The following is a 27,570-nucleotide window of genomic DNA, read 5'->3' as shown; positions in this document are numbered from 1 at the left end:
TCATGAATTCTAAAGTAAGAGCAATCAAATTTGTAGCATCTCAGGTGAGGTATAAATAAGAGAAGTGGAAGGTAGTGAAAAGAAAAGTGAAAGTGTTAGTCACTCAGCCATGTCTGATTCTTTGTGATCCCATAGACTGTAGCCTGTCAGGCTCCTCTGTCCATGGAATTCTCTAGGCAAAAATATTGGAGTGGGTTGCCATTCCCTTCTCCAGAGGACCTTCCTGACCTGGGGATAGAACCCAGGTCTCCCACATAGTAGGTAGATTCTTTACCATCTGAGCCATCGGGGAAGCCCAGAAGGTAGTGAGGATGTGGTCAAAGACAAGGGTTTAAGTTTCTAGATTACCAAAATTGACCAGTTCCAGAGGAGATGAGAAGCAGGACAGTGTGGAATGAAGTCAGTAGGCCTGTGTTCAAAAGGTTCTTTGGTTTTATGGCCAAAGAGCATATTAAGGGTATCTAAAACTATTTGTAAAGTAAAAAGATTGGGAAAAACACATCCCCATGTCTTTTGTAGCAATAAAATTAAATTTTATAACTAAACTTTTTCCCAACTACACTGGCATCTTAGAAATAATGGGGGAATTAAGAAGAAAAAAAAAACCATTAAAAATACATTGTGCTTTGCATATCAAATCTTTTTTTTTTTTCATAAGACAACATATAAAATGCTGCAAGGCAGATGACTTCAGAAGAACCAGTGTACTTATATTTATCTAAAATACATCTGACTGCTAATTACTGAAGGCAGATGAAATACCTATGGGTTTATCTGTTCCTAATTAAACATATTTATCTTTCAAGCTGAAATGGCAATAGGTATACTAAACTCCAAAATCTTAAACATTTCTCTGCCAGATGGCTGATTTATATTTGGAAAGTTAACAATCTTTTCCAGGAAAACTGGAGTTCTTTTAAACATTTGATTGAGCATGTTGTTACTGAAACACTTATTCAAATATGCTTCAAATACTTTATATATCAGTAATTATAAAATGACTAGGGATTGTGAAACTGAGTAACATGGTTCAGTTTTTTTTATTCCCTTTAGTAATTTTCTACTGGCTTACCACACGCATTCCTGGATGGTTTATCATTCAAAATTGTTTTTGTTTTATTCCTTAATTACTGAGTTTTCTGATGACAAAACTAAAATAAGCTATTGCTTGGGGAAAAAAAATAAAACATCAAACCTTAAACATCACAGGAATGTAAATTCATAAGCCTGCTATAATCCCATTCCCTATACCACTGTTTAGGTTTTAGTACATATTTACTAAAGAGTAAAGATTTTACTTTGTTCTAATTTTTTTCTAAATAATAGAACTTGATAGGATATCTTAGAAAACTAGAATATAAAAACAGAGAGGAAGAAAAGAAAAGAATTAAAATAAGGTCAGCATCAGCTCCATATCAATTACCTCACTTTAGCTTCTTGGGAACCCTGATTTTGTTTTTTCCCCCCAATTCAAAATGCACACAATATCAATTTCCTGGCTTTGATAATAATTTGCTGTAGTTGTGTGAGATCTCTTTGGGGAATGTGGATGATGGATACATAGCTCCCCTATTACTATTTTTATAACTTCTTGTGAGTCTTTAAAGATTTTCAAAATTAAAAGCTACAATAAAAATGGAGGCACAGAGGTGGGGACAGCCATACTACTGGAGAACAGAAACTAAGCATAAATAAATGAGATGGAAACAGCTAGTTAGTGATTAATTATAATCAGTTCTTTTAGCATAGATTCATTCAGAAACATGTAGCTGTTGTATAAATGAGTAAGATGCATTTACTGCTTTATAGGAGGTTTAGTCTAGAAGGTCCCCATTTACTCAGCATTTACCATATAGGCTTTAGAAACAAAAGTAAGAAAAAAATTAAAGATACAATCCTTACCCTCAAAGGAAAAATAAAAAGCTTTCAATCATATTCTTAGGAACATGTATAGCTGAGCACAAACACACATACTAAACTTGTTATAATCCAGGGACTGATATTTCAACTTGTGAAGTGCCTTCATGAAAAAGAAAAATAGTCTAATTTCCTACTTATTTATGAAATTTTAAACTATTAGTCAATATTTTATTGACTAATTATAGTAAATTATTGACTAGAATTAATTTGTAATGTTTCATAGCTTTTAATGTCAGACCACAGTGGATATCTTTTCCCTTTTTGACTAGTCTCAGTTTTATTGTATGATATAGTTTAGCACTTGAGTATGTATTCTCTGCTGTCGCCACAGTTATCTTTTCTCTCCATCTGTATTTTGAGCTCATTAAGAGCTGTTTTTCCTTCTACCTCCATGTTTCACGGCACATAGTTGGTAATAAATAAATGCTAGTTGATTGGCACATTGCCAACTGTGTGTTACTTCCATAAAAAATTAGCTACCCGTATTTATATGAGACAGAAAGTGATTAAATTTTACATCACTAATAATTATGGCATTACTGGGTATAAATTACTGGGTATAAATTATTACATTACTGGGTATAAATTATGGCATTACTGGGTAGAAGACATTTTACAAGCTATTATATAACCCTAAAACATAAAAGACATATGAATTTAAAACAGAAAAGACATATGTTACAAATTAGCATTGCCTCCACAGAACTTAAGAAAGATGATCTTTGTTTGCTAACTTGAATTTTATAAGAAATGGTTTTCTAACATGAGATTAAATACAAAAAGGAAATAACTATTTGGAACTTACTATAGTCTGTCATTACTTCAGCATATTTAATATTTAATTTCAGCATATTTAAACATCTTGGTAGAAAACACATAATAAGGAGATTTAGGTCTGAAATATCACTTCCTTGATTAAGAAATGAAAGAAAAGTACTACAATTACAGAAAACATAAAGAACAGTGACCTATTCAAAGATAGGCTCCAAAAATATTAATGAATCAACTGATATAGATAAAATATAGACCAGATCCAGTTTTAAAGCATAAGCTTTTATAATTTTTCTATGTTATAAATTAGTGATCTTTCAATTTCCTATTCTATATTTAACAAAGTTAGAATTCAGAATCCATCCATGCCATTAACAAAGTTACATGCACACATACACATATAATTACATATACATATAATTACATATATATAAATTAAATATCCAAACTGACTTTTCTATGAAAAATTTTGTTTTAATGGTAAATGTGCTCATATGTGTTTATATTTGAACTTTCAATAGATATAGTACTACTTTGAATTATGACAACAATAAAATTTATAATGCTATTTTCCCCCATCCTCTTCCTACAGGAAAAGAACATGAAACCCAGAAGCTCAGCACATGAATTTAGAACAGCTCTTCTGGCCCTGTAACATCTCAGCATTCTGAGAAAACTAATGAACCCAGAAAATCCTGCCCTAAGGAGGAGGATTCAGGGAACTGTAAATCTTTCACAGCAGTGTTAGAATACTAAGGGCCAAATGTCTTGCCCAAAGGCATCTAGGTAAAGAGAGAACTGAAGTACTTTCTTTAGTCCCACCACACTCTTTCAATTCTAGGCCTCACTATGCTCAGTGGAGGAGGATTATAGTTTTGATTTGTTTGTACTTTTTATGAAAATTACACTCAGTACATTTATATAGAGCAAGGTTCCATTAACTTCATACATGTTCTTTTGAAGCCTCAAAGGAATCTTGGAATTCTGTCCTCTGAGCTAATAATAATAAAATTAAAAATTCTTCATCAGATAGGGGAAAAAAATGAAAATGAACCAGAAGAAAGAGCAAGAATATGGATAAGCTAAATATATTTAGTAGTTGAAAAACATCTTTGAAGAAAACAGCAACATGTATGTAAATTCCCAAATTATTTTAGTTTACTTCCTTATGAGTAAAGGCCAGTATGAGACCTGGCCTTAAAGATAAGAAGATACCTATGCCAGAAAATCGACAACTCATTTCCAAAAATTGTGAGCAGTGAAGATAGTCTTGAATGTTGAGGAAGAATGGGGATGGTTTGGGCTTTTTTAGCACTCTAGGGGAACATCTACTTAGTACTTGTATCCCAAGTCAGACATACTCAATTTATTGTAAACAGGGGTTCCAATACCTCTTTAGGGTGGAAAACTATGTTATCTAGTTTGAAATCTCCATGAATCAAATTTTCTTCATTGTCATTATCTGGCAAGTTTTTCATTAGCCAGTCAGATAGCTGGTTCATAGCAGGGATGTCCTGATGAGCTGCAGCTTGATATTGCTTTGTCCAGGTTGATACCTAAAGATAAATAAATTTTAAAAATGACAGATCTGAAAGTAGAACATAAGATTCAGCAATTTTTAAATTAAAACAAAATTCAATTATATCAAATTTGGGTTCAGTCTTAAATACTCAGGAATAATGCCTATGATACTTATCTTAGTCTAAAACACTCACACAGGCCTAAAAACTTCAACACTTGAGTTTCTCTTCCATCTAGTTCCATTCTACTTACCTAGACTTTAATCAGGGGAAAAAAAACACTGGCCTATATGAATCAAGAGGTGGAAGAAACATCCACAACCTCAGATATGCAGATGATACCACTCTAATGGCAGAAATCAATGAGGAACTAAAGAGCCTCTTGATAAGGGTGAAGGAGGAGAGTGAAAGAGATGGCTTAAAACTAAATAAGGGGAAAAGGTGGAAGTAGTGACAGATTTGCTCTTCTTGAGCTCTAAAATCACTGTGGATGGTGACTACAGCCATGAAACCGGAAGACAATTGCTTCTTGGCAGGAAAACTATGACAAGCCTAAACAGTGTTTTGAAAATCAGAGACATTACTCTGCCAACAAAGGTCTGTATAATCAAGGCTAAGTTCTTCCCAGTAGTCACGTATGGTTTTGAGAGCTGTACCGTAAAAAAAGGCAGAATGCCAAAGAATTGATGCCTTTGAACTGTGGTGCTGGAGAACACTCCTGAAAGTCCCTTGGACAGCAGGGAGATCAAACCAGTCAATCTTAAGAGAAATCAACCCTGAATACTTGTTGGAAGGACTGATGCTGAAGCTATAGTACTTTGGTCATCTGGTGCGAACAGCCGACTCATTGGAAAAGTCCCTGATGCTGGGAAACATTGAGGGCAGAAGGAGAAGAGGGTGTCAGAGAATGAGATGTCTGGATGGCATCATCAATGCAATGGATGTGAACTTGGGCAAATTTCAGATGATGGTGAGGGACAGGGAGGCCTGGTGTGCTGCAGTCCATGGGGTTGCAAAGAGTCGGACACAACTCACGACTGAACAACAACAATAGGAAATCAAGAGATGTAGGTTCTAGCCTTTATATGGCAATTATTTTGTAGAAGAAAAAAAAAGAACAAACACATATACCTACATATGAAAAAAAATAGAAAATTTCTGAAAGGGTCACAAGAAACAAGTAGTCTCTGAAAAATGTTATATGGGGATTAGAAAAAGAAGGGAGACTTTTATTTCTCATTTTAATCTTTTTTTTTTATTACCCATAGAATCTTCTAAAGAATCTTTGAAATATATTACAGACATGAAAATACAAAGTTTTTTTTCCTATTTTTCTTAGAATTGAATGCAACTAACTCAATCTATTCTCAAAGTCCTCCACCAATTGAAATAATATTTACCACTTATCTCTCTCTCTGTACTTTCTAAGGTATCTCTGTTCAATTTAGTACAGTAAAGACCTTCATCTTTGGAATCACAGAGAGCTGGGTTTAAATTATGTTTAGGCCACTTATTTGTACATTACTTAATACCTGCAAGCCTCAGTTGCCTCATCTGCAAAATGAGGGTATTAATATCTATGTAATAGGGTTGCTACAAAGATTAAAAAACATTGGGTCTATAACTCATCTAGCATGGGACCTGATATTTAGTGAGTATTCTTTCAACCTTAGTTCCTGTCTCTCTTCCTTCTGCCCCCTGAAAAAGACATATGTACAAAGGGAAACAGCCCCATACTTATCTGGTCTTGCTGTTCCTTTGATGTGAAATGCTCATAAACTTCTCCCATTCACTCTAGATTTTAGTCTTCCTTAAATATACAGTACAAGACGTAACTTTCATAGGACCTTTCCCCAACTTGAGCAAGGGCATACTTGTATCTACCCTATGAACGGAACAGCTATCATGATAAGTAACAAACAATTTACTACTAGATTCAGTTCAGTTCAGTTCACTCAGTCGTGTCCGACTCTTTGTGACCCCATGAATCACAGAACGCCAGGCCTCCCTGTCCATCACCAGCTCCCAGAGTTCACTCAAACTGATGTCCATCGAGTCAGTGATGCCATCCAGCCATCTCATCCTCTGTCGTCCCCTTCTCCTCCTGCCCCCAATCCCTCCCAGCATCAGAGTCTTTTCCAATGAGTCAACTCTTCGCATGAGGTGGCCAAAGTGCTGGAGTTTCAGCTTTAGCATCATTCCTTCCAATGACTACCCAGGACTGATCTCCTTTAGGATGGACTGGTTGGATCTCCTTGCAGTCCAAGGGACTCTCAAGAGTCTTCTCCAACACCACAGTTCAAAAGCATCAATTCTTCGGCACTCAGCTTTCTTCACAGTCCAACTTTCACATCCATACATGACCACAGGAAAAACCATAGCCTGGACTAGATGGACCTTTGATGGCAAAGTAGTGTCTCTGCTTTTCAATACACTGTCTACATTGGTCACAACTTTCCTCCCAAGGAGTAAGCGTCTTTTAATTTCATGGCTGCAATCACCATCTGCAGTGATTTTGGAGCCCCAAAAAATAAAGTCTTACACTTTTTCCACTGTTTCCCCATCTATTTCCTATGAAATGATGGGACCAGATGCCATGATCTTAGTTTTCTGAATGTTGAGCTTCAAGCCAACTTTTTCACTCTCCTCTTTCACTTTCATCAAGAGGCTTTGTAGTTCCTCTTCACTTTCTGCCATAAGGGTGGTGTCATCTGCATATCTGAGGTTATTGATATTTCTCCCAGCAATCTTGATTCCAGCTTCTGCTTCTTCCATCCCAGCGTTTCTCATGATGTACTCTGCATATAACTTAAAGAAGCAGGGTGACAATATACAGCCTTGATGTACTCCTTTTCCTATTTGGAACCAGTCTGTTGTTCCATGTTCAGTTCTAGCTCTTGCTTCCTGACCTGCATATAGGTTTCTCAATAGGCAGATCAGGTGGTCTGGTATTCCAATCTCTTTCAGAATTTCCCACGGTTTATTGTGATCCACACAGTCAAAGGCTTTGGCATAGTCAATAAAGCAGAAATAGATGTTTTTCTGGAACTCTCTTGCTTTTTCCATGATCCAGTGGATGTTGGCAATTTGATCTCTGGTTCCTCTGCCTTTTCTAAAACCAGCTTGAACATCTAGAAGTTCACATACGGTTCACGTACTGCTGAAGCCTGGCTTGGAGAATTTTGAGCATTACTTTACTAGTGTGTGAGATGAGTGCAATTGTGTGGTATTTCGAGCATTCTTTGGCATTGCCTTTCTTTGGGATTGGAATGAAAACTGACATTTTCCAGTCCTGTAGCCACTGCTGAGTTTTCCAAATTTGCTGACATATTGAGTGCAGCACTTTCACAGCATCATCTTTCAGGATTTGAAATAGCTCAAACCTCCACTAGCTTTGTTCATAGTGATGCTTTCTAAGGCCCACTTGACTTCACATTCCAGGATGTCTCGCTCTAGGTGAGTGATCACACCATCGTGATTATCCGGGTCGTGAAGATCTTTTTTGTACAGTTCTTCTGTGTATTCTTGCCACCTCTTCTTAATATTTTCTCCTTCTGTTAGGTCCATACCATTTCTGTCCTTTATCCAGCCCATCTTTGCATGAAATGTTCCCTTGCTGCTGCTGCTGCTGCTGCTGCTAAGTCACTTCAGTCGTGTCTGACTCTGTGTGACCCCAAAGACGGCAGCCCATCAGGCTCCCCAGTCCCTGGGATTCTCCAGGCAAGAACACTGGAGTGGGTTGCCATTTCCTTCTCCAGTGCATGAAAGTGAAAAGTCAAAGTGAAGTCACTCAGTCGTGTCCGACTCTTCGCGACCCCATGGACCGCAGCCAACCAGGCTCCTCCATCCATGGGATTTTCCAAGCAAGAGTACTGGAGTGGGGTGTCATTGCCTTCTCCGGAAATGTTCCCTTGGTATCTCTAATTTTCTTGAAGAGATCTCTAGTCTTTCCCATTCTGTTGTTTTCCTCTATTTCTTTGCACTGATCACTGAGGAAGGCTTTCTTATCTCTTCTTGCTATTCTTTGGAACTCTGCATTCAGATGCTTATATCTTTCCTTTTCTCCTTTGCTTTTCATTTCTCTTCTTTTCACAGCTATTTCTAAGGCCTCCCCAGACAGCCATTTTGCTTTTTTGCATTTCTTTTCCATAGGGATGGTCTTAATCCCTGTCTCCTGTACAGTGTCACGAACCTCTGTCTATAGTTCATCAGGCACTCTGTCTATCAGATCTAGTCCTTTAAATCTATTTTTCACTTCCACTGTATAATCATAAGGGATTTGATTTAGGTCATATCTGAATGGTCTAATGGTTTTCCCTACTTTTTTCAATTTAAGTCTGAATTTGGCAATAAGGAGTTCATGATCTGAGCCACAGTCAGCTCCTAGTCTTGTTTCTGCTGACTTTATAGAGCTTCTCCATCTTTGGCTGCAAAGAATATAATCAATCTGATTTTGGTGTTGACCATCTGGTGATGTCCATGTGTAGAGTCTTCTCTTGTGTTGTTGGAAGAGAGAGTTTGTTATGACCAGTGCGTTCTCTTGGCAAAACTCTATTAGCCTTTGCCCTGCTTCATTCCATATTCCAAGGCCAAATTTGCCTGTTACTCCAGGTGTTTCTTGACTTCCTACTTTTGCATTCCAGTCCCCTATAATGAAAAGGACATCTTTTTTGGGTGTTAGTTCTAAAAGGTCTTGTAGGTCTTCATAGAACCGTTCAACTTCAGCTTCTTCAGTGTTACTGGTTGGGGCATAGGGTTGGATTACCATGATATTGAATGGTTTGCCTTGCAAACGAACAGAGATCATTCTGTCATTTTTGAAATTGCATCCAAGTACTGCATTTCGGACTCTTTTGTTGACCATGATGGATACTCCATTTCTTCTAAGGGATTCCTGCCCACAGTAGTAGATATAATGGTCATCTGAGTTAAATTCACCCATTCCAGTCCATTTTAGTTCGCTGATTCCTAGAATGTTGACGTTTACTCTTGCTGTCTCCTGTTTGACCACTTCCAATTTGCCTTGATTCACGGACCTGACATTCAAGGTTCCTATGCAATATTGCTCTTTACAGCATCGGACCTTGGTTCTATCACCAGTCACATCCACAACTGGGTATTGTTTTTGCTTTGGCTCCATCCATTCATTCTTTCTGGAGTTATTTCTCCACTGATTTCCAGTAGCATATTGAACACCTACCAACCTGGGGAGTTCTTCTTTCAGTATCCTATCATTTTGCCTTTTCATACTGTTCATGGTGTTCTCAAGGCAAGAATACTGAAGTGGTTTGCTATTCCCTTCTCCAGTGGACCACATTCTGTCAGACCTCTCCACCATGACCCGCCCCTCTTGGGTGGCCCCACACGGCATGGCTTAGTTTCATTGAGTTAGACAAGGCTGCGGTCCGTGTGATCAGATTGGCTAGTTTTCTGTGATTATGGCTTCAGTGTGTCTGCCCTCTGATTCCCTCTGGCAACGCCTACAGTCTTACTTGGGTTTCTCTTACCTTGGACGAGGGGTATCTCCTCACGGCCGCCCCTACTACCAGATTACATACTCTTTTATACCATTTTCACGTTTCATGTAAATGAGTTTCATGTAGAGGTGTCTCAAAAATGTTAAGTTCCTTTAGGGGAAGAATTGATTTCTATTTTCTTGAAATTTAACACCATACTTAGCACGTATTAAACATACTTATATGCCTAATAAATATTTGTTTATTAAACACATACTTAACAAATATTTTTTAAACTAATTTAAAAAAGGATAATTGTATAGAAAATGTATTGCTAAATTAAGTGAAGAGATAGAAATAGCTTTAAATTTACATTTATATGCTGTCCATTATAGAAGCTTTTGCTGATCTAAAAATTATAAAATCATTTTATGTTTAAAATAAGTCAATCTGAAGGTTCAAAGTTATAGCCAGATTTCAGAAAAGTATAAAATAATACGTTTTAATTTTAATTAGAAATGTATATTTTGTTTCCAAGAACTTGAGAAAAGAAACTCTTTGTGTGGATGCCTTACCTGTCTTTTGCAATACCCAACACCTCTACCATATCCTTCCAGCTGCAATGACTGTATAGTCAAGGAATGTAACTGAGCCAAAGTTTGTATCATGGACACATATATGGCTGAACGTTCTGCTGGGCTAACTCCAGAAACTGTCAAATCAGAAAAGATTCGGCCCTATGGAAACAATTACAACAGATAATTTAAAACAAAATAAATCTTTTCATACCAATCATTTGCTGTGTCATCATACTCTGTTTCCTACAAAAAAGATTAGGTACAGTTTTGCAACCAAAACCAATTCTTTGTAGAATGTGCCAGGGCTTCCCTGGTGGCTCAGATGGTAAAGAATCTGCCTGCAATGCAGGAGACCCAGGTCTGATCCCTGAGTCAGGAAGATCCCCTGGAGAAGGAAATGGCAATTCACTCCAGTATTATTGTCTGGAGAATCCCATGCACAGAGGAGGCTGGTGGGCTAAAATCCATGAAGTTGCAAAGAGTTGGACACAACTGAGCAACTAACACATATTTCCACAGGGGAAATACAAGGATACACCAAGATCAACTTAAAGGACAAAAACTACTCTCAAGTAACATTTTACCAAATAAAAAATCTTAAAACAGTTTGGATTTATTGTTATTAATGGACTGGTTTTTTATCTGGAGTAGTTTCTTTCCCTCTACTATCTGGACAGTTTAGTTCTTGCCATTTACATGTCTCTTTACTGACACCTAGAGGAAGACTGGGCCAATATGCTGTAATTAGTAAATATGTTCCTAGTTTATCTCACTCAAATTGTGTTCTCAAATTAAAATGAAAGTTTAATACAAGACAGGGAATACAGCCAGAATTTTAAAATAACTCTAAGTGGAGTATAACCTTTAAAAATTGTGAATCATTATGTAATACATCTTTAACATATAATATTGTATATTAACTATATCTCAATAAAAAAATAATTTTAAAAGCAAAACAAAAATAAAAACTTCCATAAAGAACCAATCCTACTGATACCTTGGTTTCAAACTTCTAGCCTCTGGAAATGAGAGGATGCATTTATGTTGCTTTAATAAAAAGAAAAAAAGTTTAAACCCTTGCAAAGCAAACTACCTAAAATGCTGACTGATAAACTATTATTTATTAGCATGTAATTTCACAACTAAAAGTAAAAGCAACAAAGTACAATTAAGTTTAATTTACCTGTACACGTTCCATCACATAAAATTCTGTTCCAATGACAGATGGATCACTACAGTACAATAAAGGTTTGGGAACGGGGAATCCAACTGAAAACAAGGCTTTCTGGACTTTAAATTCTCTATCAATCTAAATAAGATGATAGATAATTAAAAATCAGAAATACAGAAATGTAATAATTACTTGCGAGCTAACATTAAGGCTAGACATTAATTTTAAAACAGTATCAACAAATATAACAAACAATATAACCCAGAGGATAATAATTTCCTTAGTATTGTCCATAAAAGTAGTCTTAGTGTGATTATTACAATTATAAATTAGGCTGGCACTTGCAAAAGAGTCAGACAGAATTTAGCAACTAAAACAAAAACAACAACAAAAATTGCTAATTAGGCTAAAAGGACAGGCTTATGCATGGGGCTTAATCTGACTGATAATATTAAGGTGACAGCTTCTGACCATAATATTTTGCAGATATCATTAAAAAAAAAACAACAACCTTTTTTTCTTATCAGTCCCTGCTTGCTGACTCACTCTTGCTCTTGCTCCCCACCACCAATCCCTCTCCAGTCTACCATGGGGCTCAGGCAGGTCTCTATTTCAATGCTCTGGGCACAGTCAACTACAGGATACTGGTGGAAGCCTGTGGGTGCTGGTAGAAAGGAAATGTACCCACTCCATCTGGAGATCAATAGAGGTACTTGTTTTCAAGGCAGTGGTGTGGGGATTCTTCCTGGTACCCAGGGCTGCCATGGAGCTCAAGATAACTACTGGGTAAGAAGACATTGAGAAGCAACTTGGTGCTGACACAGAAGCTCAGCTAAGATAGAAGAAGAAAAGACCTTCTTCAACCAGGACAGATATACACGTTTATCACTCAGAACCCAGGGACACAGCTTATAGCAGAACACTGATGCCAACTAATCTGCCTGTAAAGTCCCCTTCCCCAGACTCAGGCAGTGGTGGCTGATCACTTCTAAGGAGAGGAAACCATGCAGTTCACTTTGACCAAAGGGATAAAGCAGCCACTGCTGCAATCACTAGAGCAGAGAAATGACTAAACCCATAACCAAGGTGAGAACAGTCAGAGATGCCAATAGCTATAGAAAGAAGGTTTCTGGTGCTGTGAAATAGGGGTGGCATGGGGTGGTGGAGGCTGGTTATAAAGTAGATATCAGTGTGGAAACACTGCTTTTTTCCAATGTAGATCTGGGAAAAATGAAAGGAGTTGAAAAAAAAGTACTTTAGATCTTTGGGCTGAAAGCATTATGTTATGTTCTGATGTCTTATAGATATCGAGGGTATTATCAAGAAGAAAGACAAATCCAGCTGTTTACTGGGGCATAAATCTCTCCCTGCAGGTGGGGATTCTCTTTCACCCATGCCTTGTTGAGGCTTAATAAAAGTTACTGAACTTTTTTGATCTTAAGCATGCAGGTTACTTCATTTTCTGAGAATATTATAGTCAGAGTCTGCATTTTCCATTACTGTGATATTAAACCCACCTTTCAGTGGCCCATCTTCAGTCAGTTGGGGTTGGCTGGGAAGCATGTATAATCTGTTATACATGATTATAATAATATCCAAAATATGTATCATGATTTTAATGTTCTTTTCTATAAAAATCCATAGATAATATGTTTTATGAAAAGAATCAGTTTTTAACAAAAATCTTTTGTAATTCTCACTGTCTAATATTTACAGCATATTATGATTATTCAAATATTTATTTTTATCACCAAAAGATCAGAGGATTATTACATCAAATATATTAAAGTATTCAGTGAGTAGATATTATTATAAGATATAATAATGTGCCTTTTAAAACATAATTTAATCAAAGTACAAAACATCTCTAAATGAGCAGCTCTGAAAATGTTCACCAGGTGACTGTATTTCTAGCTGACTATATACAAAGGAATCAAATCCACAAGAGGACTGGATAGTGCTCAAGATTACCAGCTTAAACACAGCCTTAGATTTCAAACTCAAATCCGTGATAAAAACAAAAAGGGGGTGGGAATACAATTCAAGTGAAATTTTCATCTAAGAAATAAAATGCATTCTCTATATTTTACAATTGTGAGAGTACTTTTAAAAGCAATTTAAATTGTTTTGTGAGTATAAAATGCACTTATTAGTCAACAAGGAATTTAACATTGCATTTGTATACCATACCTTATGTGCTTTAGGAAGAAGTAAACCAGGTGGTTTTTTTCTGAGTACATATGCTTGAAAGCCTTTCTGGAGATGAAAGGTTGGATTGGACTGTCCTGATCTAGATAAGAATAGAGAAAAGGTCAATAACAAAGATATATTTTTCTTTTTTCTTTTCCCCCACATTCTGCTGAAATTTCAGAAGAAAACACAAAATGAAAATAAATCCACTTCAATGCTAGAAAGCCAAGAGGGGTGCCACCAGCCACTGAGAACATTCATTTTTGGATTATATATAGCAGATGGTAACACAGTTGCAGCTGGAAAATCTATAATCTATACAGGTAGAAGAGAAGATCTTACTTCCTGCCTGAAAATCATGAGTTTTATCAGAAGTATTCCCAGAAAAATGTCTAGATCTAAGAAAAGAAAGACTGGGAGAAGAGATTGTAGGGGATCTGTCAGAAAATTAATTAAAGGATGCTGGAACAGCTGTTCCCTCATCTGCGATTGGAGAGAGAACTCCGAGTACAGCTCTCTGAAACGGGAATTCTGATAAGCAAAGTCCCAGAGTGGATATTTGGGCCAGGAAGTGCAATAGTGCCCCAGGTGACTCACAGACACCAGGGCACTGACTTTCCCTGCTCTGTGGACAGAAATTCTCACACAAGCTAAGAAAATACACTCCAGCTGCCAAAATTATTTAATCTATATCTTCATTTACCCAACTTTTAAAGAATTCAATAGCATGAAAGAGAGGCCTTGAACCAAAAAAGCAGAATTAATCCCTGAGGTAATAGGTAATAAGAGAAAGTTAAAAAACATTTTTCTCTGAAGTTTTACCCTAGGCTTTCAGCTTCCATCTGCAAAGAACAAAAGCAGATTGAATGCAGCAGCACCTCCAGTGTCTATATCTTACTCAGATAAGCAGGACCCATCCTCTCCATCAATCATACTAAAAAGCACCATCTAATCCTGGGTGAGCGCCTTTACGCATAGGAAAGTGAAGATCATTGCCACAGCGTCAGCAAGTGGGACAACATCAAGCTGCATTGTTAATCTTTTTAAAATATAAATTCTTTTATTTCTTTTCAGCTGTGCTGGGTTTTCATTACTGCGGGAGTGTTTCTCCAGCTGTGGAGAGAGGGGCTGTCCTCCAGGTGTGGCGCATGTGCTGCTCGCTGAGGTGTCTTCTCGTCGCAGAGCACAGGCTCTAGGCCCACAGTCTTCAGTACCTGCAGTGTAAGAGGGTTCCCTTTTCTCCACACCCTCTCCAGCATTTATTACTTGTAGACTTTTGGATCGCAGCCATTCTGACTGGTGTGAAATGGTACCTCATAGTGGTTTTGATTTGCATTTCTCTGATAATGAGTGATGTTGAACATCGTTTCATATGTTTGTGAGCCATCTGGATGTCTTCTTTGGAGAAATGTCCATTTAGTTCTTTGGCCCATTTTTTTGATTGGGTCATTTATTTTTCTGGAGTTGAGCTGTAGGAGTTGCTTGTATATTCTCGAGATTAGTTGTTTGTCAGTTGCTTCATTTGCTATTATCTTCTCCCATTCTGAAGGCTGTCTTTTCACCTTGCTAATAGTTTCCTTTGATGTGCAGAAGCTTTTAAGGTTAATTAGGTCCCATTTGTTTATTTTTGCTTTTATTTCCAATATTCTGGGAGGTGGGTCATAGAGGATCCTGCTGTGCTGTAAGTCAGAGAGTGTTTTGCCTATGTTCTCTAGGAGTTTTATAGTTTCTGGTCTTACGTTTAGATCTTTAATCCATTTTGAGTTTATTTTTGTGTATGGTGTTAGAAAGTGTTCTAGTTTCATTCTTTTACAAGTGGTTGACCAGATTTCCCAGCACCACTTGTTAAAGAGAATGTCTTTAATCCATTGTATATTCTTGCCTCCTTTGTCAAAGATAAGGTGTCCATATGTGCGTGGATTTATCTCTGGGCTTTCTATTTTGTTCCATTGATCTATATTTCTGTCTTTGTGCCAGTACCATACTGTCTTGATAACTGTGGCTTTGTAGTAGAGACTTCAGGCTTGATTCAGGTTGATTCCTCCAGTTCCCTTCTTCTTTCTCAAGATCGCTTTGGCTATTTGAGGTTTTTTGTATTTCCATACAAATTGTGAAATTATTTGTTCTAGCTCTGTGAAGAATGCTGTTGGTAGCTTGATAGGGATTGCACTGAATCTATAGATTGCTTTGGGTAGTATACTCATTTTCACTATATTGATTCTTCCAATCCATGAACATGGTATATTTCTCCATCTGTTAGTGTCCTCTTTGATTTCTTTCACCAGTGTTTTATAGTTTTCTATATATAGGTCTTTAGTTTCTTTAGGTAGATATATTCCTAAGTATTTTATTCTTTCCGTTGCAATGGTGAATGGGATTGTTTCCTTAATTTCTCTTTCTGTTTTCTCATTATTAGTGTATAGGAATGCAAGTGATTTCTGTGTGTTGATTTTATATCCTGCAACTTTACTATAGTCATTGATTAGTTCTAGTAATTTTCTGGTGGAGTCTTTAGGGTTTTCTATGTAGAGGATCATGTCATCTGCAAACAGTGAGAGCTTTACTTCTTCTTTTCCAGTTTGGATTCCTTTTATTTCTTTTTCTGCTCTGATTGCCATAGCATGAATTTTATCTAAACAGACAAACAAACAAACAAAACCCCACCAAACTAAAAGCATCTCTTTGAGCAAGTATCTACCGTCCATGGTTCTAACAAAGACAAAAAAAGATTAAAAAAAAAAAAAAAAAAGCAGAATTCCAGCAGAGGAAGACCATGACCAACACTGTGTACTGTGAACAAATATTGACTACATTTTACCACTCTAACCATCAGGCCTCCCTATAGTATGGAATCCACTGATGGTATCAATATGATGAGAATCATCAATCAGCCAAAGGTCATAACTATTCTTTAGGACTTGAATCGGAGCAGGCAATGGCACCCCACTCCAGTACTCTCGCCTGGAAAATCCCATGGACGGAGAGCCTGGTAGGCTGCAGTCCATGGGGTCACTAAGAGTCAGACACGACTGAGCGACTTCACTTTCACTTTTCCCTTTCATGCATTGGACAAGGAAATGGCAACCCACTTGTGTTCTTGCCTGGAGAATCCCAGGGACGGGGGAGCCTGGTGAGCTGCCGTCTATGGGGTTGCACAGAGTCGGACACGACTGAAGCAACTTAGCAGCAGCAGCAGCAGCAGCAGCAGCAGGACTTGAATAGGACATTTAATACTAAAAGAAATGGGTTGATTTATAACCAAACATGTGACACTTTTGATTTGTCGAGCCTTAATTACAAAGATGGAATCTTTGCATTTAAGTGTTCAGTTAGGAACACTCATTTGGTAGACTCATTAGACTAGACAAGAAATCTCAGACTCTAAGCATTGGTTTTACTTAGAAGCACAGGAAGACAGGAGATACAATATGCCAGCAGGGTAGCATCAGATGAGTTTCTTTAGTAAGGTCCTTAGAGTAGGTCCATGCAGCAGTCTAGGATCTATGTTATTACTCCTGTGTCCCTCTGGTGATAGCTCAGGTTTGAAGGAATGAGACTACAGTGGATGAGTGTGGGCGCCACCCTGCCTTAGAAGCCTCATGCTCCACACCATGATGGTTCCATCATCTCCAGTAGCAGTCCTCTAGCAAGAGACATAACGAATTTTAAGAACTGACTAAACGTAGAAAAGCCCCAAGTTAAGCCTAAAATATCTGACCAGATACATTTACAGGCCTTCCAGTTCAGATGCAGTTTATCAAACAGATGTTACTTTCAACATAAGTGCTCTTGCTTGGAAACACAGCTGACACTCCACCTTACCAAGTTTCCAGAGTAACAGAGCTAGAAAGTTAATTTGTCTATAGAACAGGAGAAAAGGTGTTTTTTTGTTTTTTTTTTTTTTAAACACTTTTCTCACAATATGCTAACCTCAGATCCATGATGTAATCCTAGCAGGTGGCTCTGTTTGCATCTCCAAGCTTCCAAGCTTGTAGATATTCTTATAAGATTTTTTTTCAATAGCAAGAAATTTTTAAAAAGCATCAATCCTGATAAAGGTCACATACGTTTGCAGCTATGTAGGCAGCCTAAAGGAAATCAGTCCTGAGTGTTCTTTGGAAGGACTGATGTTGAAGCTGAAACTCCAATATTTTGGCCACCTGATGTGAAGAGCTGACTCATTGGAAAAGATCCTGATGCTGGGAAAAATTAAAGGCAGGAGAAGGGGACGACAGAGGATGAGATGGTTGGATGGCATCACCGACTCAATGGAGATGAGTTTAAGTAAACTCTAGGAGTTGGTGATGGACAGGGAGGCCGAGCGTGCTGTGGTCCATGGGGTCGCAAAGAGTCGGACATGACTGAGCGACTGAACTGAACTGAAGGTAGCCATCTTGTCCCTTGTCTGGAGGTAAATTTGAAGTTATTCAGAATTTACTGTTATTTGATATCACTCCTTTTTCTTTAATGTTGAAACCACTTTTGGAGTCATGACTATTCTGACCAAGTGCACCATAGCAAGCAGTTAATACCAAGTGGACTTAGACCTTCATATCTACTCTTAAAATCAGCTTGGTATGCTCATAGAGGTATATGGAATTGAGTGAGCAATGAAGCAGGATAACAACCAGCTTGGCAACTGAACTCACTGGCACTGCTATGGCATTCTTTGAAGTAGTAACTTTTGATACTAATGCCGATAGCGCTTCAAATGTATTTGCTGTGGATTAGAGATCGAGAAAAGAGAAGACTAAAAGACTAATATCATGGTGTTTAAGCATAGAAAATATTGAGTATATAGTTCAAAAGACTTAAAAATACAAAGCTGGAGATAAGAAGAGGCAAAATATCCCCAAAAAACTTGCTCCAAACTAGGATTCAGAGCCATGATAGAAGAAGAGATGTCAAGGCAGAATCAAAAGAAGTCAGAAGATTCTTGACAAGTACAATGGAAGCAACAAATGGCTGGCCAAGAATCAGATTACTGAAAAGGAAGAATTTAACATCAGCAGAAAAAGCTGGAGAGGGTCCAAAACTCTAACATAGTTTACCAGAGAACAGGCATCATGATAGGTGTTTTGCTGGGCATTCCCTGGAAGTGGTGGCTCATCTCTCCAGAGGTGCCTTTTCTGGATCCATGACTGCAAAAATCAACCAATTTGAACAAAACACAACACAGCACATTCCACAGAGTCATGAAGTTTGAAGGACTCTGATTTGTAGGAAGTCGGGTCACTGACAGTTTAAAAAATCATTATTTGAGCTTCTTAATATACTATTTACAATTAATATATTAATTAAATTATAACTATTTAACATATTAAAATTATAGACATTTGTCCTTTTCATCATAGGGGACTGGAGTGCAAAAGTAGCAAGTCAAGAGATACCTGGAGTAACAGACAAGTTTGGCCTTGGAGTACAACATGAAGAAGGGCAAAGGCTAACAGAATTTTGCCAAGAGAACGCACTGGTCATAGCAAATACCCTCTTCCAACAACACAAGAGATGACTCTACAAATGGATATCACCAGATGGTCAATATCAAAATCAGATTGACTAAATTCTTTGCAATCAAAATGGAGAAGTTCTACACAGTCAGCAAAAACAAGACCTTGAGCTGACTGTGGCTCAGATCCTGAACCCTTTGTGGTAAAATTCAGACTTACATCGAAGAAAGTAGGGAAAACCACTAGGCTATTCAGGTATGACCTAAATCAAATGCCTTATGATTATATAGTGGAGGTGATAAATAGATTAAAGGGCCTAGATCTGGTAGACAGAGTGCCTAAAGAAATATAGATGGAGGTTCATAACATTGTACAGCAGGTGGTGACCAAAATCATTCCCAAGAAAAAGAAATGCAAGGATGCAAAGTGTTTGTCTGAGGAGGCCTTACAAATACCTGAGAAAAGAGAAGCGAAAGGCAAAGGAGAAAGGGAAAGACATACCCAACTGAATGCAGAGTTCCAGAGAATAGCAAAGAGAGATAAGAAAGTATTCTTAAGTGAACAATGCAAATAGAGGAAAACAAAATGGGTAAGACTAGAGATCTCTTTAAGAAAACTGGAGATACCAAGGGAACATTTCATGTAAAGATGGGCACAATAAAGGACAAAAATGGCAAGGACCTAACAAAAACCAAAGAGATTAAGAAAATGTGGCAAGGATACACAGAACTGTATTAAAAAAACTCTTAATGACCCAGATAACCATGATGGTGTGGTCATTCACCTAGAGCCAGACACCCTGGAGTGTGAAGTCAAGTGGGCCGTGGGAAGCATTACTACAAACAAAGCTAGTGGAGGTGATGGAATTTCAGCTGAGCTATTTCCAATCCTAAAAGATGCTGCTGCTAAAGTGCTGCACTCAATATTCCAGCAAACTTGGAAAACTCAGCAGTGGCCACAAGACTGGAAAAGGTCAGTTTTCATTCCGATCCCAAAGAAAGGCAATGCCAAAGAATGTTCAAATTATCATATAATTGCACTCATTTCACATTAGCAAGAATATGCTCAAAGTCCTTCAAGCTAGGTTTCAACAGTACGTGAACCAAGAACTTCCATATGTACAAACTGGATTTAGAAAAGGTAGAGGAGCCAGGGATCAAGTTGCCAACATACGCTGGATCATAGAAAAAGCAAAGAAATTCCAAAAAACATCTACTTCTGCTTCATTGACTACACTAAAGCCTTTGACTGTGTGGATCACAACAAACTGTGGAATATTCTTAAAGAGGTAGGAATACCAAGCCACATTACCTGTCTCCTGAGCAACCTGTATGCAGAAGAAGAAGCAACAGTTAGAACTGGATGTGGAACAATGAACTGGCTTGATATTGGGAAAGGAGTATATCAAGGCTGTATATGCAGGGTACATCATGTGAAATGCCAGGCTGGATGAGGCTCAAACTGGAATCAAACTTGCTGGGAGAAATATGAACAACCTCATACAAGTAGATGATACCACTCTAATGGCAGAAAGCAAAGAGGAGACTAAAGAGCCTCTTGATGAAGGTGAAAGAGGAGTGAAAAAGTTGGCTTAAATTAAACATTCAAAAAGGAAGATCATGGCATCCAATCCTATCACTTCTTGGCAAATAGATATGGAAACAGGGTCAGATTTCATTTTCTTGGGCTCCAAAAGCAATGCAGATGGTGACTTCGGCCACGAAATTAAAAGACGCTTGCTCCTTCAAAGAATAGCTATGACAAACCTAGACAGTGTATTAAAAAGCAGAGACATCACTTTGCCGACAAAGGTCCATATAGCCAAAGCTATGGTTTTTCCATTACAGCTCTTACATGTATGGATGTAAGAGCTGGACTATAAAGAAGGCTGAAGAACAGAAGAACTTTTTTGTGTGTTCAAACTGTGATGCGGGAGAAGACTCTTGACAGTCCCTTGGACAGCAAGTAGATCAAACCAGTCAATCTTAAAGGAAATCAACCCTGAATATTCATTGGAAGGACTGGTGGTGAAGCTGAAGCTCCAATACTTTGGCCACCTGATATGAAGAGCTGACTCATTGGAAAAGACCCTGATGCTGGGAAAGATTGAGGGCAAGAGGAGAAGGGGTGACAGAGGATGAGATGGTTTTATGGCATCATCGACTCAGTGGACAGGAGTTTGAGTAAACTCAGGGCTATAGTGAAGGACAGGAAAGCCTGGAGTGCTGCAGTTCATGGGGTCGCAAAGAGTCAGATATGGCTTAGCAACTGAACAAAACCAACAAATAGACATCTGTATACTTAAATACACACAGAGAAAGAGAATAATACAGGTTCACTTTATCCACATAATAAATAAGTGGAAAGTGCTATTCATGTCAAAAAACAAAGCTCTTTTTTATATTGGCCTCAGTTGTGGGGAAAAAAAAAAAAGTTAACTCAGAGTACTTTGAATAAGACTGCCTGTCCCCATTCCTAAACACCTATCTCTTCCTACTTCCCATCACTCATAGCACTGCTGTCTTAAAACCACCAGGACTGGTCTCATTATGCTCTTTATCTCTGTTTATGTTATCAAAAAAAAAAAAAAAAAAAAAAAAAAAAGACCTACATGCTCATGTCACCACTTATCCACTGCATTCTAATTCCCATGAGGCTCTATACAGTCTTAGTCTTCTTCTCTCACCCCAACCCTCATGCCCCCAACTCCCAACACCTTTACATTGTGCACCCTGAAACTCACTGTCTTTCAGCACCACAATCACATGCAGCGCCAGTCTCTTCTCCAAAAGGACCCTTCACCTTCTTGCTCTAACTAAAACCTGAATGTTCTACGAGCATCCTGTTTCCCTTGTCTCTTATGTGGTAGATTTTGCCCCACATCACTCACCCAGTGACCTGGAAATGGAGTCTGTGTCCTTCTTGATACTCCTTGCCGGTTCCAGGCTCTCTGCCCTCCATCCTGTCTAAACACCTCTCCCCCAGCTTTGAATTTCATGTCATAGAGACTCTGCCACCCTCTACTCATTCTTGTTGCAGTCACCCACTAATTCATAGATCATTCTCCCTCAATGCCTAAGGATTTTCAGTCTTACTAACACTTTGTTGTTCAGTCACACAGTCATGTCTGACTCTTTGCGAACGCATGAACTGCAGCATGCCAGGCTTCCCTGTCTTTCAACATCTTCCAGAGCTTGCTCAAACTCATGTCCACTGAGTTGGTGATGCTACCCAACCATCTCGTTCTCTGTCATCCTCCTCTCCTCCTACCTTCAATCTTTTCTAGGATCAGGGTCTTCTAGTAAGCTGGCTCTTTGTATCAGGTGGCCAAAACTCTACCCCCATCCTAATTATTAATGGCATCAAATCCATAAAGATATTCGTTCTTAGGCCTATCAGTTCCTTGAATTCTCACCTCCAGTGATTATACTACCTGTCACTCATTCTATGGGACACACCGTGGTGGTGGTGGTGGTAAGTCCCTGTAGACCCCCAGGCTCCTCGGTCCATGGGATTCTCCAGGCAAAAATACTGGAGTGCATTGCCGTGCCCTCCTCCAGGGGATCTTCTTGAGCCAGGGATCGAACCAGCATCTCTTATGTCTCCTGCATTGGCAGGCAGGTTCTTTACCACTAACACCACCTGGAAAGCCCTGAGACATACCTTATATCTTATCAATATCAACAACTCAAGCATGGCATTATCCTATTTTTTAAGCATTTCTAACTCTGAACATAATCTCTTTTCACTCACACACCTAGTACCTGAATTTCAACAATTCTTTGATCCCTGGACCTACCTGCTAATAATGCTAATGCTAAGTCACTTCAGTCGTGTCCGACTCTGTGCGATCCCATAGACGGCAGCCCACAAGGCTCCCCGGTCCCTGGGATTCTCCAGGCAAGAACACTGGAGTGGGTTGCCATTTCCTTCTCCAGTGCATGAAAGTGAAAAGTGAAAGTGAAGTCGCTCAGTCCTGTCTTGACTCTTAGCGACCCCATGGACTGCAGCCTACGAGGCTCCTCCATCCATGGGATTATCCAAGCAAGAGTTCCGGAGTGGGGTGCCATTGCCTTCTCCTGGACCTACCTACCAACCATTAATCATACTACCTTTTCATGGCCTTTGGTTCCCCCCTTTCCCCATGATATCCATCTTTAACTAACTTAAATTAGATGATCAGTTACATAACTACTCCCTTGAATACATCTTTAATATACTTGCCCTCTCTTACTTCATTTTATTTGCTTGGAGTCCCCCATCCTGGTTAAATCCAACTGTTTGCCTGCATTCATATAATTGAATGTAGTTAGAGAAAGAAACACATAGCCATAATTATTGTTTAGGTTAGGTCCACTAGACGCAGATCCTGAGAGATTTGTGTGCAAGTGACTTAGTATGGAAATGCTTAGGAAACCAATAAGGAATTGAAAGAAGCAAGTCAGGGAAGGGGAGAATGCTAAGCAAAATTATGATCTGAGACAAAGTTCCTTAGAGGGTAACTTCAGCTTGATTTCATGGTAAGGAGGGGACTCTACAGTGTAAGGTACACCTGAGAGTTGTCTTATCTCTAAAGCAAAAATAGTGGGAATTTCATACTCCTGAACCCATGAGTTACCAGTTAAGAGCCATCTTGGGCACTACAACATTCAGGGCAAAAGAGGCTCCAGAAGGCAAGGACAGTCTGTAAAAGAGCCATATGTGTTGGCTACTGGAAGCAGAAGCCACCAAAGCAGGGTATACATGGAAACAGTAAAAAGCAGTAAAAAACAGATCCAAGAGAATCTGGGCAAAGGATCAATAATACCTACTAAAATAACTACTCTTACTTCGAATTCATGACTATGAACCTCAAAGTGAATCACGCTGCAATCATAATATACTTCCTTAGTTCTTTCATTCATTTCCCATGCTCTTGGATGACTGTTTCACAATTCCTCCTCTTCCTTCAAACCTCCAACACTTTTTTCAACCATCCTCACTCAGCTGATTACCTAGCTTCATATTTCACAGAGAAAATGTGAACAATCAGGTGAGAACTTCCACAAGGTTACACTACCATTTCTATGGCATAGAAGCACCTATATCCATATACTCTCTCTTCCCTACAGAGTCTGTAGAATGTCTACATTTCTTTCTAAGGACAATTCCTCTCTTGTGAATTAGATCCCATTCTACTCTTGTCTACTCAAGGACTTCATTCTAGCCTTCTCTCTTCCACAGATTTTTCGTTCTGTTTTGGATCACTGCCATCAGATACAAACATGCTGCCTTTTTCTTTTTTTTTTAAGACTTATCTTGACCCCATGACCCTGATGCTGGGAAAGATTGAGGGCAGGAGGAGAAGGGGACGACAGAGGATGAGATGGTTGGATGGCATCACCAACTCAATGGACATGGGTTTGGGTGGACTCCAGGAGTTGGTGATGGACAGGGAGGCCTGGCGTGCTGCGGTTCATGGGGTTGCAAAGAGTCAGAAACGACTCAGCGACTGAACTGAACTTGACCCCACTTCCCCCTCTACATAAAACATTCATTTCCCCCTTTAGAGCAAGGAGTATAAACTCAAAATGTTTACACTGTTAGCTACAATTCCTCCTCTCCTATTTTCTCATGAACCCATTTCAATCAAGCTTTCATTCCTATCTTTCCAGTGAAATGATTTTCTTCAAGGTCACTAGTATTGCTATGGTATCAGATCATGGTTTCCCCTTCTTGGGCCACCCCTTTTGAGACTCTGTTGTATGTTCCTCCTTAATTCTTCAATTCTCAATACTGGGATCCCTGGGAATAAGTTCACAGACCGTCTCTTTATGTAGACTATCTTCTAGGTAAGCTCTATGATCTCATGGCTTTAAATACCTTCTCTATCTCAGTGACTTCCAAATGTATGTGGCTAGTTTAGATCTCTGCTCTGACCTCTTGATTCATATATCTGTCTGCTTACTATTACATATCCACTCCCATGTCTAAAATGCATCTTGAAACTCAACATTTCAGAACCAAGTTCCTGATATTTCCTTTCCAATCTGATTGTCTACAGTCATCTCTATTTCATTGCATGATAAATCCATCCTTTCAGTTGCCAAGACAAAAATGGAATACTGTTGGTTTCATTTTTTTCTTTCATATCCCACATGTGATCAGTTATAAATCCTCCAAAATAAATCCAGAATATGACCACTTTGCACCTATCCTACACTACCACCCTGGTCCATACCACTAATTACTGTCTACTCAGTTCAGTTCAGTCGCTCAGTTGTGTCTGACTCTTTGCAACCCCATGAATTGCAGCACGCCAGGCCTTCCTGTCCATCACTAACTCCCAGAGTTCACCCAGACTCAGGTCCATCGAGTCAGTGATGCCATCCAGCCATCTCATCCTCTGTCGTCCCCTTCTCCTCCTGCCCCCAATCCCTCCCAGCATCAGAGTCTTTTCCAATGAGTCAACTCTTCGCATGAGGTGGCCAAAGTACTGGAGTTTCAGCTTAGCATCATTCCTTCCAAAGAAATCCCAGGGCTGATCTCCTTCAGAATGGACTGGTTGGATCTCCTTGCAGTCCAAGGGACTCTCAAGAGTCTTCTCCAACACCACAGTTCAAAAGCATCAATTTTCGGCACTCAGCCTTCTTCACAGTCCAACTCTCACATCCATACATGACCTCAGGAAAAACCATAGGCTTGACTAGACGAACCTTTGTTGGCAAAGTAATGTCTCTGCTTTTGAATATGCTATCTAGGTTGGCTATAACTTTCCTTCCAAGGAGTAAGCGTCTTTTAATTTCATGGCTGCAGTCACCATCTGCAGTGATTTTGGGGCCCAGAAAAATAAAGTCTGACACTGTTTCCACTGTTTCCCCATCTACTTCCCATAAAGTGATGGGACCGGATGCCATGATCTTCGTTTTCTGAATGTTGATCTTTAAGCCAACTTTTTCACTCTCCACTTTCACTTTCATCAAGAGGCTTTTGTGTTCCTCTTCACTTTCTGCCATAAGGGTGGTGTCATCTGCATATCCGAGGTTATTAATATTTCTCCTGGCAGTCTTGATTCCAGCTTTTGTTTCTTCCAGTCCAGCGTTTCTCATGATGTACTCTGCATATAAGTTAAATAAGCAGGGTGACAATATACAGCCTTGATGTACTCCTTTTCCTATTTGGAACCAGTCTGTTGTTCCATGTCCACTTCTAACTGTTGCTTCCTGACCTGCATACAGATTTCTCAAGAGGCAGATCAGGTGGTCTGGTATTCCCATTTCTTGAAGAATTTTCCACAGTTTATTGTGATCCACACAGTCAAAGGCTTTGGCATAGTCAATAAAGCAGAAATAGATGTTTTTCTGGGACTCTCTTGCTTTTTCCATGATCCAGTGGATGTTGGCAATTTGATCTCTGGTTCCTCTGCCTTTTCTAAAACCAGCTTGAACATCAGGAAGTTCACGGTTCACATATTGCTGAAGCCTGGCTTGGAGAATTTTGAGCATTACTTTACTAGCGTGTGAGATGAGTGCAATTGTGCGGTAGTTTGAGCATTCTTTGGCATTGCCTTTCTTTGGGATTGGAATGAAAACTGACCTTTTCCAGTCCTGTGGCCACTGCTGAGTTTTCCAAATTTGATGGCATATTGAGTGCAGCACTTTCACAGCATCATCTTTCAGGATTTGGAATAGATCAATTGGAATTCCATCACCTCCATTAGCTTTGTTTGTAGTGATGCTTTCTAAGGCCCACTTGACTTCACATTCCAGGATGTCTGGCTCTAGGTCAGTGATCACACCATCGTGATTATCTGGGCCTTGAACATCTTTTTTGTACAGTTCTTCTGTGTATTATTGCCATCTCTTCTTAATATCTTCTGCTTCTGTTAGGTCCATACCATTTCTGTCCTTTATCAAGCCCATCTTTGCATGAAATGTTCCCTTGGTATCTCTGATTTTCTTGAAGAGATCTCTAGTCTTTCCCATTCTGTTGTTCTCCTCTATTTCTTTGCATTGATGGCTGAAGAAGGCTTTCTTATCTCTTCTTGCTATTCTTTGGAACTCTGCATTCAGATGCTTATATCTTTCCTTTTCTCCTTTGCTTTTCACTTCTCTTCTTTTCACAGCTATTTGTAAGCCCTCCCCAGACAGCCATTTTGCTTTTTTCCATGGGGATGGTCTTGATCCCTGTCTCCTGTACAACGTCATGAACCTCATTTCATAGTTCATCAGGCACTCTATCTATCAGATCTAGGCCCTTAAATCTATTTCTCACTTCCACTGTATAATCATAAGGGATTTGATTTAGGTCATACCTGAATGGTCTAGTGGTTTTCCCTACTTCTTTCAATTTAAGTGTGAATTTGGCAATAAGGAGTTCATGATCTGAGCCACAGTCAGCTCCTGGTCTTGTTTTTGTTGACTGTATAGAGCTTCTCCATCTTTGGCTGCAAAGAATATAATCAATCTGATTTCGGTGTTGACCATCTGGTGATGTCCATGTGTAGAGTCTTCTCTTGTGTTGTTGGAAGAGGGT

At 38.9% G+C, this 27,570-nt stretch overlaps 1 protein-coding gene across 2 annotated transcripts in view; it reads right to left on the bottom strand.

Annotated features, from left to right (window-relative positions):
- Positions 1-27,570, bottom strand: part of ACAD11 (acyl-CoA dehydrogenase family member 11) — a 116,949-nt gene that overhangs the window by 82,528 nt on the left and 6,851 nt on the right. For both annotated transcript variants that reach the window (XM_055569681.1, XM_055569679.1), the window contains exons 2-5: positions 13,607-13,706; positions 11,429-11,554; positions 10,243-10,404; positions 4,083-4,247 (exon numbers count right to left, since the gene is read on the bottom strand). In XM_055569681.1, the coding sequence (XP_055425656.1) occupies positions 4,083-4,247; positions 10,243-10,404; positions 11,429-11,554; positions 13,607-13,706 (553 nt within the window). The remainder of the gene's footprint in view (positions 1-4,082; positions 4,248-10,242; positions 10,405-11,428; positions 11,555-13,606; positions 13,707-27,570) is intronic.

This window comes from Bubalus kerabau, chromosome 2 (genome assembly GCF_029407905.1).
Source record: "Bubalus kerabau isolate K-KA32 ecotype Philippines breed swamp buffalo chromosome 2, PCC_UOA_SB_1v2, whole genome shotgun sequence".
In the NCBI taxonomy this organism is placed as follows: Eukaryota; Metazoa; Chordata; class Mammalia; order Artiodactyla; family Bovidae; genus Bubalus; species Bubalus kerabau.
This window is presented reverse-complemented; position numbering and strand designations above follow the sequence as displayed.